This window comes from Sturnira hondurensis, unplaced genomic scaffold (assembly GCF_014824575.4).
Source record: "Sturnira hondurensis isolate 20B ecotype Veracruz unplaced genomic scaffold, ASM1482457v3 Scaffold0002840, whole genome shotgun sequence".
Taxonomy (NCBI): Eukaryota; Metazoa; Chordata; class Mammalia; order Chiroptera; family Phyllostomidae; genus Sturnira; species Sturnira hondurensis.
Window position 1 is genome coordinate 10,138,061 of NW_028075471.1, and position 19,663 is coordinate 10,157,723.

The 19,663-nt window shown below is 37.8% G+C and overlaps 1 protein-coding gene across 5 annotated transcripts in view; it reads right to left on the reverse strand.

Moving 5' to 3' along the window:
• LOC118983410 (cadherin-related family member 3-like) overlaps window positions 1–19,663 on the reverse strand; it is a 112,501-nt gene that overhangs the window by 75,615 nt on the left and 17,223 nt on the right. For 3 of the 5 annotated variants that reach the window (XM_037040865.1, XM_037040862.1, XM_037040864.1), the window contains one exon: window positions 19,345–19,433. The exons of 1 other annotated variant lie outside the window; for it this stretch is intronic. In XM_037040865.1, the coding sequence (XP_036896760.1) occupies window positions 19,345–19,433 (89 nt within the window). The remainder of the gene's footprint in view (window positions 1–19,344; window positions 19,434–19,663) is intronic. One more of the 5 variants, XM_037040863.1, reaches the window with a different exon arrangement.

Here is a 19,663-nt window from a genome sequence, read left to right on the forward strand (position 1 = left end):
ATGATTTTTATGTACTCAACAGTTGATTTCTTAAAAGTGAGTCTTAACCTTAGCAACATATTTACCTGGAGAGCCTTAAACATGCTAATGTCCAGGCCATACCTGAGGCTAATGGAATCAATCTCTGGGGGTACAAACTTGGTATCTGTGTTTTTTTTAATTACACAGATAGTCCCACAGCCCAGTGGCCTGAGATTTTGATATCTGGCTTAAAGATTCCTCAGAAATAGATCCAGAGGTGAAAATTTGTGTGCAGGTGACTTATTAATTATGTGTTCTGGAAAGTCAGGGTGGAAGTAGGGAATCCAGACTAAGAAGGGAAGGAAGTCAAACTGGAGGGCCACCTCAACACAGACAGTGTCAGCCTCATCCCAGCAGGAGCTGCAGAGTGGACCCTATGCCTCAGAGCTATTTCCTCCCCAAAGGAAAAAAGAAGGGAGTTTTCTAATCCTCACCTTGTACCAAGTGGTTAAGGGTTACCCCAGAAAGAGATAAATTCCCAGGTACTTCTGGCTCTGTGAAGTACAAGAAAAGTCCAAGGACAGGCCCTGGCTGGTGTGCCTCAGTGGATTGAGTGCTGGTCTGCAAACTAAAAGGTCACCAGTTCGATTCCCAGTCAGGGCACATGCCTGGGTTGTGGGCCAGTTCCCAGTAAAGGGTGAGTGAGAGGCAACCACACATTGATATTTCTCTCCCTCTCTTTCTCCTTCCTTTCCCCTCTCGCTCGAAATAAATAAATAAAGTCTTTAAAAAGAAGAGAGACTAATTAGTTTCTTTTTTAAAAAGCCCAAGGACAGTCGTTCTGTTACTGAAGGAAGTAAAGCCCAATAAAGGTAGCAGGAGCGGGGACCACCAAACAGAAATGCTAACATGGTCTCCAAAGAGACCTGGGAGAGCACGAATATGACCCACCACATCCTTCATTATAGCAGCTAAAACAATTGTTTAGCTGAATCATGACAAAAAGCAGAGTTAGGTACCACATTGACACACTGGTCACCTTATTTTTGAGTAACATTCAGTTCTGTCCCATATTCTTTGACAACTTTGTTAACAAGCAGGCTTCATTTTAAGTCTGAATTGTTTGGTAAGGACTAAATGGTGCATTATAGCAAGAAAAACTCTGAGCTCAGGTTGGAAAAGTATTATGTTCAAGTAATGATGTTAACCACAAGCAGACAAGAAGGCAACCACAGTACTATTGGAGAATTTTAATGTCCAAGGGACCATTAGGATGCCTGGAAGCTCTTTGAAAATACTGATGGCTGGGCTTCACCTCCAGACATTATAATTTAATTATCTGAGGGGGCCCTGGCATTTGTGTTTTGTTAAAAGCATTTCAGGTGCTTCTACTGTCCGAAGAAGCACAGTAAGATTCAGTATGAACTGCCATGCTATTTCCTAGGAATTATTTTCAGGCATACTTTAAAATAATGAAAAAAGTCTCCATAAAACAAATTTTTTATTTATAATTACTTTCTTAGTCTCATGAAAGTGTCTTTTAAAACACGAATAGCAGAATACACTGTCCTTTATAAGGTTTAGTCATTGCAAACTCTTCACTTGCCTTGTGTAAATAAACTTTTAATTCTTGTCACACATCCTTTAAGTAATTACATATATTGCTATAAGATAACAGTCCTTACCTATGAAAAACATTGCTGTGATGTATACATTTGCAATTTGGAAGGCAAAATAATAATTCATCATGTGATTATTCAGTATCACTGCATTTTACATGGTGATTTTGCAATATCACGCCTACTGGTTACAGTATGTCACAAACTTGCATGCCATCTTGTGGAGGATGGTGCAAGTTGTGTAAATATGAAGAAAATACTTCCCCAAAATACTTATTGAAAATCTGACTGTGGTTTCCTCTGTACTTCTGGCTTTCATGGAGAGAGCTAAAGATTACTTTCTGGATAATTAGAGGCTTTCTTAAAATCTGTTTTTCTCCAATTATATGTGACTTCAAACAAAACTGTTTTTTATCTTGAATAACCCAGATAATTGCCTCAGCTCTAAATTTATTTGGCCAGTACATGCCTAAACTAAGTGATATTTCCCCACATACCAGAATTTCCAAGAATGTAATAATACACTGTCTGATTTAAACTTTTCCCCTCTTTCTCTTGGTGTCAGAATGAGATAAAATTTTAAGGTGATATTAGGGTTGAAAATCAAGTCATGTGGGGCAACTCAGAAATAAATCATTAGGGTAAATAGCCAAAAGATGTTGTTCTATTTTTAATTTTTTGAGGAACCTCCATACTGTTTTCCATAGCAGCTGTACCATTATGCCTTCCCACCAACATGCACAAGGTTTCCAGTTTCTCCACATCCTTGCCAGCACTTATTGTCATTTTTTAAAAAATAATAGCCAAACTGACAAGTGTGAGGTGATATCTATTGTGGTTTTGACTTGCATTTCCTTGGTATTTTCAGGCATACTTTAAAATAATAAAAAATTATTCAAAAAACAAATGTTTTATTTATAATTCCTTTCTTAAAAAAATCCTTTTAAAGATGAATAGCAGAATACAGTGTCCTTTATAAGGGTTAGTCATCAATATTAATAGTAGCGATATTGAGCATTTTTTCATATACTTTGTGACCATTGGCATGTCTTCTTTGGAGAACTGTCTTTTCAAGTCCTTAGCTCATTTTTTAATTAGATTATTAGTTGTTTGTTTGGTTTTGCTATTGAGTTGTAGGAGTTCCTTGTACATTTTGGAATGTAATCTCATCAATAGCTGATAGTTTGCCAATATTTTCTACCATCCTGTAGGTAGCCTTTTCACTATATTGATTATTCCTTTTTCTGTAGTCCCATTTGCCTATTTTTGCTTCTGTTGCCTGTGTTTTTGTTGTCATATCCATGAAACCAAAGACCAGTGTCATGAAGCTTTTCTTCTCTGTTTTCTTCTAGGAGATTTACGGTTTCAGATCTTATTCTAAGGTCTTTAATCCATTTTGAGTTGATTATTATGTATGATATAAGAGTTAAGTTTCATTCTTTTGTATGGGAATATCCAGTTTTTCAGCACCATTTATTTTACAGACTATTCTTCCCCCATCATATATCCTTAGTACCTTTATCAAAATCAGTTGACTATATATTTATAGATATATTTATGAGCTTTCTAGTCTATTCTGTTTGTCTCTATGTCTGTCTTTATACCAGTCTTTATTGCTTTCATTTTCTTTATAATGAATTTTGATATCAGGAAGTGTGATGCTTCCAGCTTTGTTTTTCTTTCTCAAGATTGTTTTGGGTATTAATGGCCTATTGTAGTTCCATATGAATTTTAGAATTATTTTTTTATTTCTGTCAAAAAATTGCCATTGGGATGTTGATAGGACTGCATTGAATTTGTAGAATTGAAATCAGGATCTTGAAAAGATATTAGCCCTCAAAAATCACAGCATTCTTCACACTAGCCAAATGTAGAAACCACCTAAATATCTATTGACAGATAAATTTTAAAAAATGGTATATACACACAATGGAATATTATTCGGCCTTTAAAAAGAAGAAAATACTGCAATATGCTACAAAATGGATAAACCTTGAGAGCATATACTAAGCGAAATAGCCAGGTTCAAAAGTACAAATACTGCATGATTCCATTTACATAGGATGTAGAGATGCAGAGACCAAAATGGTTGCCAGCAGCAGGCAGGAAGGGGAAATAGGGAGTGGCTACTGAGAGAGTTTAAATCTTCAGTAATGAGAGATGAGTAAGCTCTGGAGCTCTGCTGTACAATCTTGCGCTTATAACTAATAATGTTATAACATATACTTAAAAATTGTTAAGAGAGACTTTATATTAAGTGGTGCTACCAAATAAATTTTAAATTTGAAAAAATGAAGTGAATCATTCAGGTTATCCTACAAACATTTCCAGAAAGTCTTTCATGAATCAAGAAGAATAAGACCAGGACTTCCGCCAAGATGGAGGCATAGGTGGAAACACTGTGCCTTCTCCCACAACCAAGTTTGACTACAACAAAGGTTTGGAGAACAAAGACACAGTCAAAGAACAGAAAATTGAATTATACGGAAGTCTGACAACAACGAACTTTTCAACCGGGACGGTAAGAGGGGAAGAGCCAGCAGCGGAGCAGGGTCAGGCAGGAAAGATCCCCAGACCTAGGTGCACAAATAGCCTGGACCCAGTCAGGGTGTGGGGCAGACTGACCGCGGTCGGTCGCACATTCGTGCACAGTGAGACGGACAAGGCAGGCCTCAGGGGGCGAACCCAGTGGTGGAGGGCTGATGGCGGTGACACACTCGAGTGCAGTTGGGATGAAACGCACGGGCCCGGGTGAAGGTGACAGCTGCGACACCTGTGGGGGCCGCAGTGGGAGGCAGCAGATAGGACTCCATTGCTCCTCTTTGGCCCTGCCCCCACATACAACGTCACAACCCAGCGACTGAGTTGCCCCTCCCTGGTGAACACCTAGGGCTCCGCTCCTCATATGTAACAGGCCCATACAGTCCAAAATATGGCTCAGGAAGAATTCAAAGCCCCAGAGCCGATAACTCTGAGTGACAGAGAGATTGCCAGCCTCTCAGAAGCACAGTTCAAGACACTGTCTATCAGGATGCTCACAGAACTGGTTGATTATAGTCACAAATTAGAGGAGCATATGAAGGCTAAACTAACTGAAATGAAGGGAGATGCACAGGAAACCAATAGTGATGGAAAGGAAACTGGGACTCAAATCAATGGAATGGACCAGAAGGAAGAACAAAACATCCAACCAGAAAAGAATAAAGAAACAAGAATTCAAAAAAATGAGGAGAGGCTTAGGAATCTCCAGGACATCTTTTTTTTTTCTTTTTTTTTAAATATTTTATTTATTTATCTTTAGAGGGGAAGGGGAGGAGAGAGGAAGAGAAACATCAATGTATGGTTGCTTCTCATGCATCCCCTGCTGGGAACTTGCCCCTGCCGGGAACTGGCCTGCAACCCAGGCATATGCCCTGACTGGGAATTGAACCGCGATCGTCTGGTTCGCAGGCCTACACTCAATCCACTGAGCTACACCAGCCAGGGCTCCAGGACATCTTTAAACGTTCCAACATCTGGATTATAGGGGTACCAGAAGGGGGAAAGAAACAGCCACGAGTGGAAAACTTATTTGAACAAATAATAAAGGAGAACTTCCCCAGTCTGGCAAAGGAAACAGACTTCCAGGATATCCAGGAAGCTCAGAGAGTCCCAAAGAAGGTGGACCCAAGAAGGAACACACCAAGGCACATCATAATTACATTAGCCAAGACTAAAATGAAGGAGAGAATCCTAGAAGCAGCAAGAGATAAGGGGACAGTCACCTACAAAGGAGTTCCCATCAGACTGTCAGCTGATTTCTCAAAAGAGACCTTACAGGCAAGAAGGGGCTGGAAAGGAGTATTCCAAGTCATGAAATCCAAAGACCTACATCCAAGCTTGCCCTATCCAGCAAAGCTTTCATTTAGAATGGAAGGACAGATAAAGTGCTTTCCAGATAAGGTCAAGTTCAAGGAGTTTGTCCTCACCAAGCCCTTATTATATGAAATGCTAAAGGGACTTATCTAAGAAAAAGAAGATGAAAAATATGAACAGTGAAAGGACAGCAAACTCACTGTTATTAACAACTATACCTAAAACAAAAGCAAACCAAGAGGACAGCTAGATCAGGAGTGGAACCATATAAATGAAGAACACATGGAAGGTTAGCAACAGGGGAGTGGGAGGAGGAGAAGGGGGGAGAAGGTACAGAAAATAGCATAGATGGTAGGTAGAAAATAGATATGGGGGAGGGCAAGAATAGTAGGGGAAATATAGAATCTAAAGAACCTGAGACATGTGGTTATAAACTAAGGGGGGAGAATGGTGGGGGAGGGAGTGTGCGAGTGGAGGGGAATGAAGGGGGGAATAGAACAACTGTAATGGTATAATCAATAAAATATATTTTTTAAAAAGAAGAAGAAGAAGACCACTGTTTATGTGAAGGAAAAACACATATTCAGATAATACAATTTTATGAGAATTGATATGTCTAGGCTATGACAAACCAATTAGGTAAAAGTAAATCATTCCCTCGCTATGTTAATTGACATCAAGCAACAAAAAAAAAAGGTTGTTTTTCTAATAGGAACAAAAAGTTTTTTTAAAAAGAATTTGGGCAAAGATTTATGTAGGTAGGCACTCTCAAAGTGAAGTGATGTTGATTTCTGATTAATGTTTTAAATATGGACAGAACATTTGTTTGTTTTATCTTGTTGGATGTTCAATACAGCTGTTGACTTTGAACAGGATAATAATTGCTGAATCTTCATTTTTCTCCTATAAATAGACTCAAATTATGAATTTTTGAATAGTGGTTCCTGGGTTGGCTGTTCCCCCCAAATTTTTGACACTGCCTGTGGCTCATTAAAGGGATCCACAAAGAGCTCTTCCTGCTCCCAATAAGATGGCCACCCACCTTTATTCTCTCCTCAACAACATCAAATGCATCACTGCTATATACTTCTGAAGAGATTGCTCTCAAGCAGTCGTTAGTTATAATCAGTGCAACTGTCCCCATTGTGCTCCTTTTAAGAGATGATCAGGATATGTTTTGTTATGGCTCACATACTTCAGTCATCCCAAGAAACTCATCACCAGGACAATTACTTATCCCATCTGATACCCCAAATCTCCCACAGTGCCCTCAAGAACTCAGTCTCTCATCAACAAACTCCTCTATATTCTCCCCACCCCTTCTCTGAATGTTCCCCTTGCCTTTCACACTTATCAGGACAATTCATTCTCCCTCTCTTGGAAGCAGCAGATTCATGCTTCTCCTCTTTACCCAAATCTCCAGCATTCCCCAGTCTCTTCCTTCTCCCTACTCTGCTGTTAAGACTTGTGCTTTCTATTTCACTGAGAAAAGTAGAAGCAATTTTTTAAAAGCATTCTCTTGCCAATCTATTTTAAACCATTGATTATCATTTAAAAAATTACAATCTACTTTCTTATAGAATTTCTTATTTCCTTCCTTGCTTCATTTGGCTCCATTATGCTAGGCAGCATATATCAAAATATATGTCTGTATCCTCCTACTAAAATGTCAGCCCCATGAAGGCAGGGATTCTTAACTGATTTCCTCACTGCTGAAGTGCTGGGAACCCCTCTGCTTGGTTTCAGAAACTATAACTGCCCCCTCCATGTCTAAGGATGAGTGAGCGATCTCCAGAAAGTGAGCCACATGGAGACAATGATTGTCTCTGGTAGCCAATGCTGCCTCTGCTTCCTCCCCTGCCCCCAATGCTTGGTTGGTTAGTCTATGACAGGCACGACCCCTCAGAGGGAGGGCAACCTAAGCAAGACACGATTACTTGGGAGGCCATCATGGTAGGACTTGGGGGGCTGCAACAAAGAGGGAGTGGTGGACCCTCACCTCCTGGCTATTCTGACATAGCCAAGCCCCCAGGTCCTCTGGGAGAAGCACTTCTTGACTCTAATCCACTTAAGCCTAAAAACCTATGGTGGCGAAGGCGGTGAAACCCTCTTCTGGAAAGGGCAGGTTCTCCTCATAATCAGGCCTAAGAAAGAATATGTAAAATCCTGTGAAACTTGATTTGTTTAGAATGTTTTTATTTAAATAATAAGGTTCCAAGGAAGAAGGTTGTTTCTCAAAGTTTTATGGCTCTTGAGCTATCTGACCCTGACTGAGAATAAGCCCTCATAGTTCTTTGAATGCTATCTATTGTTTGATCCTGCATTCTTGTGCAAACGAACCCAATACAAGCCCCTTGAGGAAGGGGCTCTTGGCCCTTCCCCTTTGAGGGTTCATCCACCTTTCCTTCCCAAGCAGATCATGTCTTGGTAGTTTCACTTTCATCCGTGGTGAATGGCAGGGCGGGGGGGGGAGGGGGAGACACTTTACCAGCAAAGTTGCCCCCACACTGAAGCCCCACACTGAAGCACCACTTCCTTACACACTGCTTGGCATTTACACAGGCCCCCCCCTTAGTTATTGGTAGTGCACAGTGGCCCAAAAATATTAAATGGAAAATTCCAGAAACCAATAATTCATTAGTTTTAAATCACATGCCATTTTGAGTAGCATGAAGAAATCTTGTGCCATCTCTTGTCAATCATTCTTTTGTCCAGCACCTCTTACTATAGACCAAGCAGACCTTTCCTGCACATTAGTCAGTAGCAGCCATCTTGGACATCAAATACTTGTAGTGCTTGTGTTTAAGTCACCCTTATCTTACTTAATAATGGCCTCAAATATCGACAACTCAGATATGTCAAAAAGAAGCCATGAAGTGACTCTTTGAGTGAAAAGGTGAGTACAGCCTATTGTTATAATTATTTTATTTTATTGTTAGTTATTGTCATTAGTCTCTTAATGTATATTATTTATAAATTAAACTTTATATTGGAAAAAGCACAGTACAAATAAGGTTCAGTACAATCCGTGGTTTCAGGCATCCACTGGGGGGTCTCCAGTGTATCCTCATCTGATAAGAGATGACTACTGTAAATACTCAGTAAATAATTGTTGGATGCACAAGAGAATGAACATGCAACTTCTATTCCTATTAAACTTTCTGTATGCATCCCTTTGTACCTCGTATTCTTCTGTTTATATAGATGAAAAACTGCGCTCCTAACATCAGGCTCCCCTCCATGCACTGATGCCATTTCCCATTGCCAACTCAAGGCCATCACTCCAGCAACCGTTGCCACTATCTCTCACAGTGTTAATTTTCTCCTCTCTACTGGATTATTACTACCAACATACAACATGCTATAATATTTCTCATCATTCAAACATTGGAAATTGCCTTGATTTTACATCTTCCTCAACATACTGCCCAGTTTCTCTGCCCTGCTTTTTAAGAGAACTCTGAAATTCATCTATGCTCACTGTTTCTACTTTCCTCACCTCTGAGTCTCTTGAAGCTTCCTCAGTCATATTTTCATTCTCACTACTCCACTGAACTACTGCACTTATCAAGGTCACCAAAGATCTCCATTTAGTTCACTCACCGAACACCTGCTATATGCTAGACCATGTACCTGAGTTCTAGCAATTAACATATTGCCACCTTTGGTGGTAAATAATCTCAGTTCTCATCACCTCAGCAATTCAGCAGCACTTGCTCAATCCCCTCCTGAGATAAATCTTCTTGGGCTTCTGGGAGACACGCTATGCTGCTGATTTTCCTTTTCCTGACTGGTTCTACACAGTTTTATTTTCTCAGTCTTCTTCCTCTTTCTATCTTTCAAATGTTGGGGCACTTTGAGGCCCAGTCTTTGAACTGTTTTCTCCTCTCTTATATCCACACTTAACTTCCTAGGTAATCTCATTTCATTCTCAACAATAAGTACTAAGTGTTGACTGGAAACCATAAATTGATGCTCCAGTACCCATGTCTTTGCTGAACTTCAAAAATTTTAATCAAACTACCTATACTTTTTGAATGTCTACCTGGATTCCCAATCTCGGCATGCCTAAAACAAAGCACTTGATTTTCTTCCTTTACCCCACTCCTCCTCAAGAGTTCCTTCAGCCAAAAAACCCAGAAGCCTTCTTGATTTTCCTCTTTTCTTTACACTGTATGTCCAATTTGTCTGCAAGTCTGTCAACATTACCTTTAAAATATATGCAAATTGCCTTGTTTAGTAGTGGAGTTTACTACATCTTACTTTGAAATACATGAATAAAATAGGATTGATGAATGAATACAAGGATGGGTAGCTGAGTGATGATAAACATGAAAAATATTAAATATACAAACTACTGATGGATATAAGGATGTTCACTCTTTCAATTTTTTTACCTTTCAACTTTTCTATGTGTTTGAAATTTTTCATAATAAAATGTTGGAGAAAAAATTGTAAATTCCAATGACTTCTCACCCCCCAACTGCTGTCATCCTAGACCAGGTCATCATCTCTCACCTAACTATTGCAATCAGCTGTAAATGATCTTTCTTCTTCCAATCTTACCTCTTCAGTCAAACTTTTTCAAAAAAAAGCCTAGCATAATCTTCTTAAAATGTAAATATTATTATTTGTTCCTCTACCCAAAAGACTTCCACCTTAATCAAAACAAAATCCAGTCCTTAGTAATATTTAAAAGGATTTGGTATTCTGGCTGCTGGCTATTCCACCCTCATCTTCTGAACTCTCTCACTCTTTCCTTTTCACTTGCATTTGTTTCTTTGTAGTTCCTTAAATATGCTAAGCCTGTTTCTGCCTCAGGGCTTTTAAACTTGTGACTGCTGACTTTTTTTGCAATATCCTACCCCAATATATGTGCCTAATTACCTCCCTCACTTCATTCAGGTCCCTAATCAAATGTCTCCTCCACAGAGAGGACCTTTCTAACCATCCTATCCAAAATAATACACACCATTGCTCTTTCTTCTCATCACTCTCCTTCCCTTTGCCCTACTTTATTATTATCTTTATCACACCACTTACTATCTGACATTATATCATTTATTTGCACCTTTGGTTGTTTAATTTTCTTCACTAGACTGTAAGCTCCCTGAGGTTATATGCCACATTCAATATTTTCTTCTCAGCACCTAGAACAGAATAGTCACTCAAGAACTATTCGTACAATGGATAAATTGAGGTCTCAAAACAGTTCTCCTTTGCAGTTAATATGTTTAAATATTTTAAAATTCTATTACGTGTCAAAATATTTAAAACTATTTTTGGAATATATTTTATTTTATGGCCTTTCACACTGATTTTAAGTTTTATTTATTAAGCACTTCATAGACATTAGATTATTGTTGTAAAGAAGACAGACCCAATTCCTGCTTTCATGAGAGACTTTTTTTTAAATGATGGCAAAGTATGATTAGTGTTGTAAGAACGCAAAACAAAATTATTTCTCTGCCAAACAACAACCCAAACTAAAAATTAGTTGTTTTTGAATCATTCCTCTTTCTATAAATGTTTTCAGAGAAATATGGTTTAACATTGCCAACATGGACAAAATGAGAAAAGATTTTGAAATTTTTGGATTATAAATAGACTCTGTCTACATCAGATGCAGTTAAGGAAGACTGACTAGTTTTGATAGGCTAGTTCAACACAGTCTCATTACAGTAAGCAGCATTTGGTTTTGAATTATAGAGCTTCTATTTAGGCCCTTATAATAGCAGCTATTTGCTAAATCAACCTCCTTCATTCTCAATCCCTGTGAGTTTGTGGTCCAGACCCTTCCCACCTAAAATTCCTGCTGGTCATGTGACCTAGGCCTAAGCCAATCAGTGCATTATTTCTACCTTGCCACAGTATTTGGTTAAGGACTAGAGGTTAAGAGCATGAGGTAATCAGAGCACTGAAGATGCCCTGAGCTCAAGGAGAGAACTTCAGATGGGTCTTAAGCTGGTGGGGTGTAGGGACTTAGATTCCTGCCCTTTCCATGTTACCAAATGAAAGACAGATAAGACTGAAGTTCATGGGTCCTATAGTAAATTTGCTTACATTATGCCTTGCCTACATAATGTGAACCCAGAATTCTGCTGTGCTGTAAGCACTGTCTTTTCAGTTATTGCAGCCAAAACTTCCATTTGGGTCAAGGTTTCACTTAGTTGCAACCACAAGGATTCTAATATACTTTCTGAGTGATTAAGGAAGAAACAGACTTTGATTTATTAATTCTATCTACAAAATATGTACAGAAATGACATGATCTAATGCTTTCAACAGTTGAATACATTTTTACCTATTTGATATGTTTCCCTACATACAGGAAACTTACAAAAATTGAAAGTGTAGACACTATTTAAAGGACAATATTGGGCCTTTTCCCTAAAATTATTATACTTAAAAACGATCTGCTAAAATCAGAATTGGCATCCAAAATTATAAAGCAAAATTCATATACCCTTGTTTCTAGCTCAATAAACTCATCTTTTTTCCTCTTTAATGTTTGCTTTACAGCTGAGTTAGAAAAAAGAAGTATATAATTAAAATACTCAGATCCATAATTATGAGCTTTAATGCAGTATAATTGTTGAATCATTTGATGATTCCACCACTAATTATGCCTTTTAGAATTTCCAAATATCACTTTACCATAAAATCTGATTATTGTCAGCCTTCAGTCAATATACTTGACTGAATGGAAAATATTATTTATTTCCATATATAGTCTATGGCCTATATCCATAGCATTTATTTTATCAGAAGGAAAAATAATGAAACCATAGAAATAGGTTATTATTTGTCATGAAATGGTATATCTTTTAAAAAATATTTTATTTATTTATTTTTAGAAAGAGAGGGAGGGAGGGAGAAAGAGAAGGAGAAAAACATCAGTTAGTTTGCTCCCAACCAGGGATATGGTCCAAAACCCAGACATGTGCCCTGACTGGAAATCGAACCAGACAATGCCCAACCCACTGAGCCATGCCGGTCAGGGCAAATGGTGTACCTTTTTATCTTTTAAGGACTACCATAACACTTTCATAAATTATTTTTTTAGAATTTTTAAAATTTTTTTCCAAAAAATTATTGGAATGCTGGTTAGGCTGATTATTTCTTTATCCTCTCATATAATTCCCAAAAGAAAATAAAAAATGTGTTAAAGAGATGATAATAGATCTAAAATCTATAGACTAAGATTTGTCATCAACTTTGTGATACCTTGGATGAGATAGTTTACTTGAAATGGAGATACTAAAGTTTATTTCATGTCAACATGCTAGTTCTATGCCAATTTTATTTTCCCTAACCTCAACCTCACTTTCATCCTTCTCCACTGTTGCTATCTTCACGCTGCTTGGTCTCAAAGCCCGGGCTTCTTTTCACAAGTTTGATAGACACAATAGGGCATAACACACTATTTGAAAGATAACGTTTAGGGTAAATGTTTATTTCACCATTAAGAGAGGAAAAGACAGAATACATGTTGAATAAGATGAATCTCTGCCCCACTTCTTATTCATGACTGTCTGCAGCATCCACATGGCCTCAAGAAGTAGGATTTTTAAAGTAGAATTGAATTGAAATAATCTATTTTGACTTCCAAAATGGACTTTTAGTGAAATAAACAATAAGAAAGACACATGCTTTCACCTCACCACCAATTCTCCCACCATCATCGAGCCAGAACGGTTGAAAAGATGATCCTGGCAGCGGTGGATGGGGTTGTACTATGGATGGGGTATGTTGTGGACAGTAGGGGTAGAGTTGAGACTCATGGAAGCATCAGGAGAACCTCTTGCAGGGCGGAGTAAGGTCAGCCACCCGTCACTCAGGGATCTCATGGAAAACAAACGCAGTAAAATCTCAGACATTGCACATATCATCTTATCAGATGTATTTCCCCGGGCAATGAAAACAAAAGAGAAAATAAACAAATTGAGTATATTTTGTTTCCTTCAACAGGTTCTCAATTTTAAAATTGATAGTTTTGGTTTTCAAAAATTGATTTATTGTTTTCTTTTAGCATACACCTTTAATTTTATTTGCAGCTGGCCCTTATCTTTTGATCCTCTGTAGGTTTTTATTCTGTGCCTGAACTCTAGAGATAAATCTGAATGTGCAGATAGCTCTTGTTTTTCCATCAAGAATTATCTGTTTTGTATTATTTTTATTCAGATAATTAAATGTGAAGCTCATAAAAATAAATAAACAAGTGAGGCTATATCAAACTAAAAAGTTTTTGCACAGCAAAGGAAAACATTGACAAAATGAAAACACAGCCCACAAAATGTGAGAACATATTTGCCAATATATCTGATAACGGGTTAATATCCAAAATTTATAAAGAACTTGCAAAACTCAACAAAAGAAACAAACAATCCAATTTTTAAAAAATAGGCAAAAGGGGCAGAAGCATAAAATACAGTAAAAATAGATTCTTAATGGAAGAACAGACAAAGTGCTTCCCAGATAAGGTAAAGTTAAAGGAGTTCATCATCACCAAGCCCTTATTATATGAAATGTTAAAGGGACTTAGCCAAGAAAAGGAAGAAAATCAAAACTATGAACAGTAAAATGACAACAAACTCACAACTATCAACAACCAAGTCTAAAAAACAAAAACAAACTAAGGGAACAACTTGAACATGAACAGATTCACAAAAATAGAGATCACATGGAGTGTTATCAGCAGGGAGGGAGCAGGGAGAAAGGAGGAAAGGGTACAGGGAATAAGAAGCATAAATGATAGTTACAAAATAGAAAGGGGTGTTAAGAGTAGTATGCGACATGGAGAAGCCAAAGAATTTATATGTCTGACCCATGGACATAAACCAAGGTCGGGGAATGATGGTGGGAGGTGGGTACAGGGCAGAGGGCAATAAAGGGGAGAAAAAATGGGACAACTGTAATAGCATAAACAATAAAATATATTTAAAAAATAAATGGTGTTGGGAGATCTGGACAGCTACATGCAAAAAAAAAAAAATGAAACTTGACCACCAACTTATACCATACACAAAAATAAACTCAAGATGGATAAAAGACTGAAATATAAGTCATGATACCATAAAAGTACTAGAGCAGAACATAGGAAAATCTGTGATATTCCACACAGCAATATTTTCACCAATATGTCCCTTAGAGCAAGGGACAAAAAGGAAAGAATAAACAAATGGGACTTCATCAAAACAAAAAGCTTCTGTATAGCTAAAGCAAAATGAAAATGGAACCAAGCATGTGGGAAAACATAATTGCCAATGATACCTTGGTCAAGGGTTTGATCTCCAAAATATATAAAGAACTCACACAATTCCACTCCAGGAAGACAAACAACCCAATTTAAAAATGAACAAAGGATCTAAACAGATGCTTCTCCAACAAGGACATACAGAAGGCCCAGAGACATATGAAAGGACTAACCATCAGAGAGATGCAAATTAAAACCACAATTAGATACCACTTCACACCAGTTGGAATGGCCATCACAAACAAATCAACAAACAATAAATGCTGGCAAGGTCGTGGAGAAAAGGGAACCCTAGTACATTGCTAGTGGGAATGCAGAATGCAGACTGGTGCAAACATTGTGGAAAACAGTATGGAATTTTCTCAAAACTAAAAATGGAACTGTCTTTTGACCCAGGAATTCCACTGTTGGGATTATAACCTAAGAAACCTAAAACACTAATTCAAAAGAACCTATGTTCCCCAATGTTCATATCAGCAAGATATACAATAGCTAAGTTCAGGAAGCAACCTAGGGGCCCATCAGTAAATGAGTGGATCAAAAAAACTCTGGTACATTTACACAATGGAATACTATGCAGCAGAAAGAAAGGAGCTCCTACCTGTCACAACAGCACAGGTAGAACTGGCGAGTATTTTGCTAAGTGAAGTAAGCCCAGGCAGTGAAAGACAAGTACCATATGATCTCACCTATAAGTGGAATCTAGCAACAAAACAAAGAAGCAAGCAAAATATAACCAGAGACATTGAAATAAAGAATAAAATGATGGTAACTAGATAGAAGGCAGAGGGGATAAAGGAGGAAAAGAAGGGAAAGTGTCATCAAGGAACATGTATAAAGAACCCCAAAGGGGGAGGTATTGAGGTTGGGGAGCAGAGGGATTGTGGGGGAGTGGTGGCAAGAAAATGAAGACAACTGTGCATATGCAACAATAAAAGGGGAAAAAATGGGTGAAGTACCTGAATAGAGAATTCTCCAAAAAAGACATACAGGTGGTCAATAGACATATGAAAATATGCTCAATATCTCTAATCATCAGAGAAATGCAAATTCAAACCACAATGAGACGTCATCTCACACTTGTCAGAATAGCTATCAGAGCCATGAAACACCAATCCAAAAAACCTATGCACCCCAATGTTAATAGCAGCACAGTTTACAATAGCCAAGTGCTAGAAGCAACCTAAGTGCCCATCAGCAAATGAGTGGATCAAAAAACAATGATACATTTACGCAATGGAATTCTACACAGCAGAGAGAAAGAAGGAATTTATACTCTTTGCAACGGTGTGGATGGAACTGAAGAGCATTATGCTAAGTGAAATAAGCCAGGTTGTGAGGGAAAAATACCATATGATCTCACCTTTAACTAGAACATAATCAACAAAAGAAAAAAGCCAACAAAATATAACCAGAGTCATTGAAATTAAGATCAATCTAACAATAGCCAGGGAGGGGGGAGGGGACAGTGAAGAAAAGGGTTTTCAAGAACTACTATGAAAGACACATGGACAAAACCAAGATGGAGGGTGGAAGCAAGGGAGGGAGATTGGTTTAGAGGGATTTAGGGGAGGAATAGAGAGAAAATATGGACAGATACAATTGAACAACAATAAAATAATTTAAATTAAAAAATAACAATGTCAAAAATATAAATCAAACAAACAGCAAGTGCTGAAGAAGATGAGGAGAAAGGGGAACCCTTCCGTATGGTTGGAGGGAATGCAAATTGGTGCAGCCACTGTGGAAAGCAGTGTGGAGGGATCTCAAAAACTTAAAAATGGATCTGCCTTTTGACCCAGAAATCCCACTTCTGGTACTACATCTGAAGGAACCCAAAACATTAATTCAAAAGAAGCACACCTATGATAATGACAATGTTTTGTTTTGTTCTGTTTTTTCAATGTATGGTTGCCTCTCATGTGTCCCCTGCTGGGAACTGGCCTGCAACCCAGGTATGTGCCCTGACTGGGAATCAAACCATGGTTGTTTTGTTCACAGGCCCATGCTCAATCCACTGAGCTATACCAACCAGGGGCATTGCAATGTTTTCTTACAACTGCCAAGATATGGAAGCAGCATAAGTATCCATCAATAGATGAGTGGATAAAACAACTATTGGACATTTACACAATGCAATGCTACTTGGCCATTAAAAAGAAGAAAATTTTACCCTTTAAAACACCCTGGATGGACCTGGAGAACATTATGCTAAGTGAAATAAGCCAGTCAGAGAAAGACAAATACCATATAATTTCACTTATATGTGGAATCTAATTAACAAACTGAATTTAGAAGCAAAATAGAGACACACAGATAGAGAACAGGATGACAGCTATTAGGGTGTGATAGCTTAGCGGGTGGAAGGACCAAGCAAAAAGGAAAAAGGACCCATGGACATGTACAACAATGTGGTGATTGCAGGGGCAAGGAAGGTAAAAGGGGGTTAAATAGTCAAGGAAAAAAATAGAATAAAATTTTTTATACAAAGCGTTATGAAAAATAATTAGAAAAAATATGATTAAACATACATCTGTCTATTAGAGAACTCTTCAGGGCATTTAACATACTGTGTATTTTAAATTTAGAGAAGATACAGAAACTATTTTCCAAAATCATTTGAGCATAAGATTTGTTATTTTTTCTCATGGAGCATTTGTGGAAGCAATTTAGCAATTGTTGGTATGATAGAAAGCATATAGGCTATAGAGCAAAATGGACATGGATTTGAATCACAACTGTACTGCTTACTCTTTAGACAAATTACTTGATCTCTATTAAACTAAATGTTTCTCATCTACAAATTAAAGATAATACCCTAGCTTGTTGAGCCATTCATTAATATCAGAGTAGACAATAACATCTACTTCGGAAATTAAATGGGGATTCAATTATGTAAAGTATGTCCCTGTCACATGACAAACAGTTATTTGTTGCATTATTATTATTATCATACATCAGACTTCAAAACAGTGTGAGTTCTTCCTTAGATTAGAACAAATTTTATCATGAATTAATATGAAGACTCCAAAAGTCATGAGTACTTGAACAACACATCTGGTCTGATCTACTATGTCAGAATAATGTGTAGAAGAGTGTGTCTAAATGGAAGTTCCCACAGCCTATGTCAACACTGAATGACACATCCTATGCCATTCCATGTTGGGGAAAATTCACGAAGAACACTGCATTAGCCTTCCAAATGTGGCCCACGAACCAGTTCTCTTCTTAGAGAAGAATAGAACCAGGGCCAGAAGCATTTAACCTATATGAATAAGCATTCAGTAGTCCTTCATTTGAAATAAATTACTTGCATTAATTGGCTAGTCATTGCAATTGCGTGTTGGAGACATAGCTGGACTGTGACTTGCTTTCCACCCTAAAATGTCAACACAATAGATGAGCTACCATGGAAAACACCAAAAAAGCAACTGCAATGTAATATCTGAATCTCTTGCAGCTGGAATTGCTCAGTGCTAGATTCAGTACTATAATCTTGAACAAGTTGATGTGAAGCAATATGCACAATTAGGTGGCTTAATTACATGTTTTAAAGGAAGCTGTGACCTTTCCAGTCTCATCCTGGATGTGGTTTTGTTCTACTGGGAGGAGGATGAGACAAATGGGGGAGAGGGGTCTCAACAATAGCAGTGTTTTTTGTGTGTAATTACTTAAGTGTATTCAGTGATTTTAAAAGCCATATGGACAATGCCTCAAATATTAATGGCTGTCTATTTGTTTAGTGAACATTTTGTAAAAGTCAAGTTGCCTTGAGCAGTGAATGACCCAGCGGTATTACCAATAAATTGTAAATGCTGAAAGTACAGCATCGATATGTATAGTTTTCTAGGTTTTAGCCAATTTCAGCAAGTGATACATTAAAAATTAAAGGCATGATATTCTTACCTATCAGCTTATTAGCTAAAACTGTTACAACTTAATAATACCATAACTATTCCACAGAGCATCAAAAATTGAGACAGTAATATAAATGTGTCCCTTGTAAGATATCATACAGTTGAAAAACTACTTTTAAGTTCATTACAATATGAGAGAAAGCAATGGGAGAGAAGACAAAGCAGATATCCTTTCCCCAATTTTATGGCTGAAACAGAAAAGTAGAAATGTTAAATGACTTGCAGCAATAAAGGTAAGATTTAATTCCAAGCCTCTTGGCACAGAGTGCATAGTTTCCTCCACCTCCATGGTATCTATAACTGGAAGATACCTATCCTGAAAATAAGTGCATTTGGGGGGCAATATAAAGCCTATAAAGCCTATAAAGCCTGAGGATAAGACCTAGCGTGTTGAAATACAAATTAATTCTACCATAAAGCTATATTGTTTCTCAACGGTGTGTGTGTGTAGCCAAGATCCCCAAGTGTAAGATGGAATGGCCTGGCATCTTTTGTCAACACCTAAGGACTGACTGGGCCTCTCTGCATGGGTGTGACGCACTAGAGGGAAGCAATTACCCAGGCAGTCCAGCCCTCAATCATTTTCACCTGAAATGTCCTGGTGTTTCAGGTGAAAGGTATGTTTAGAACCAGAACTGTGGTATAATACACTGATTATCACTGTGGCTTTATATGTGAATGCAGTCATCCATAAACTACGAGGCACTGATATTCTCTGCCCAAAACCATAAATTACCTCCAAAACAGCATCCTCTGGATCCTTGGCTGCTGCTCTGTAAATGACTGTGCCCGGGGCAGTGTCTTCTAGGATATAAATCTCAGTAACTGCCAGAAAATGTATAATGGATATTATAAGCCCCAAACCCCTCATCCACTCCTGGACTTTAGATAAAACTGAAGGCATTGTGGTTGCTCAATACAGATGATTTTATAGGGTGATTCCCATTAATCATAATAATTATAGCAATAATTATAATAATAATAGACACCATTTGTCAAGTATCATGTGTCAGATAGAGAGCGAAAAGATTTATGAATTGAAACTATAACAATAT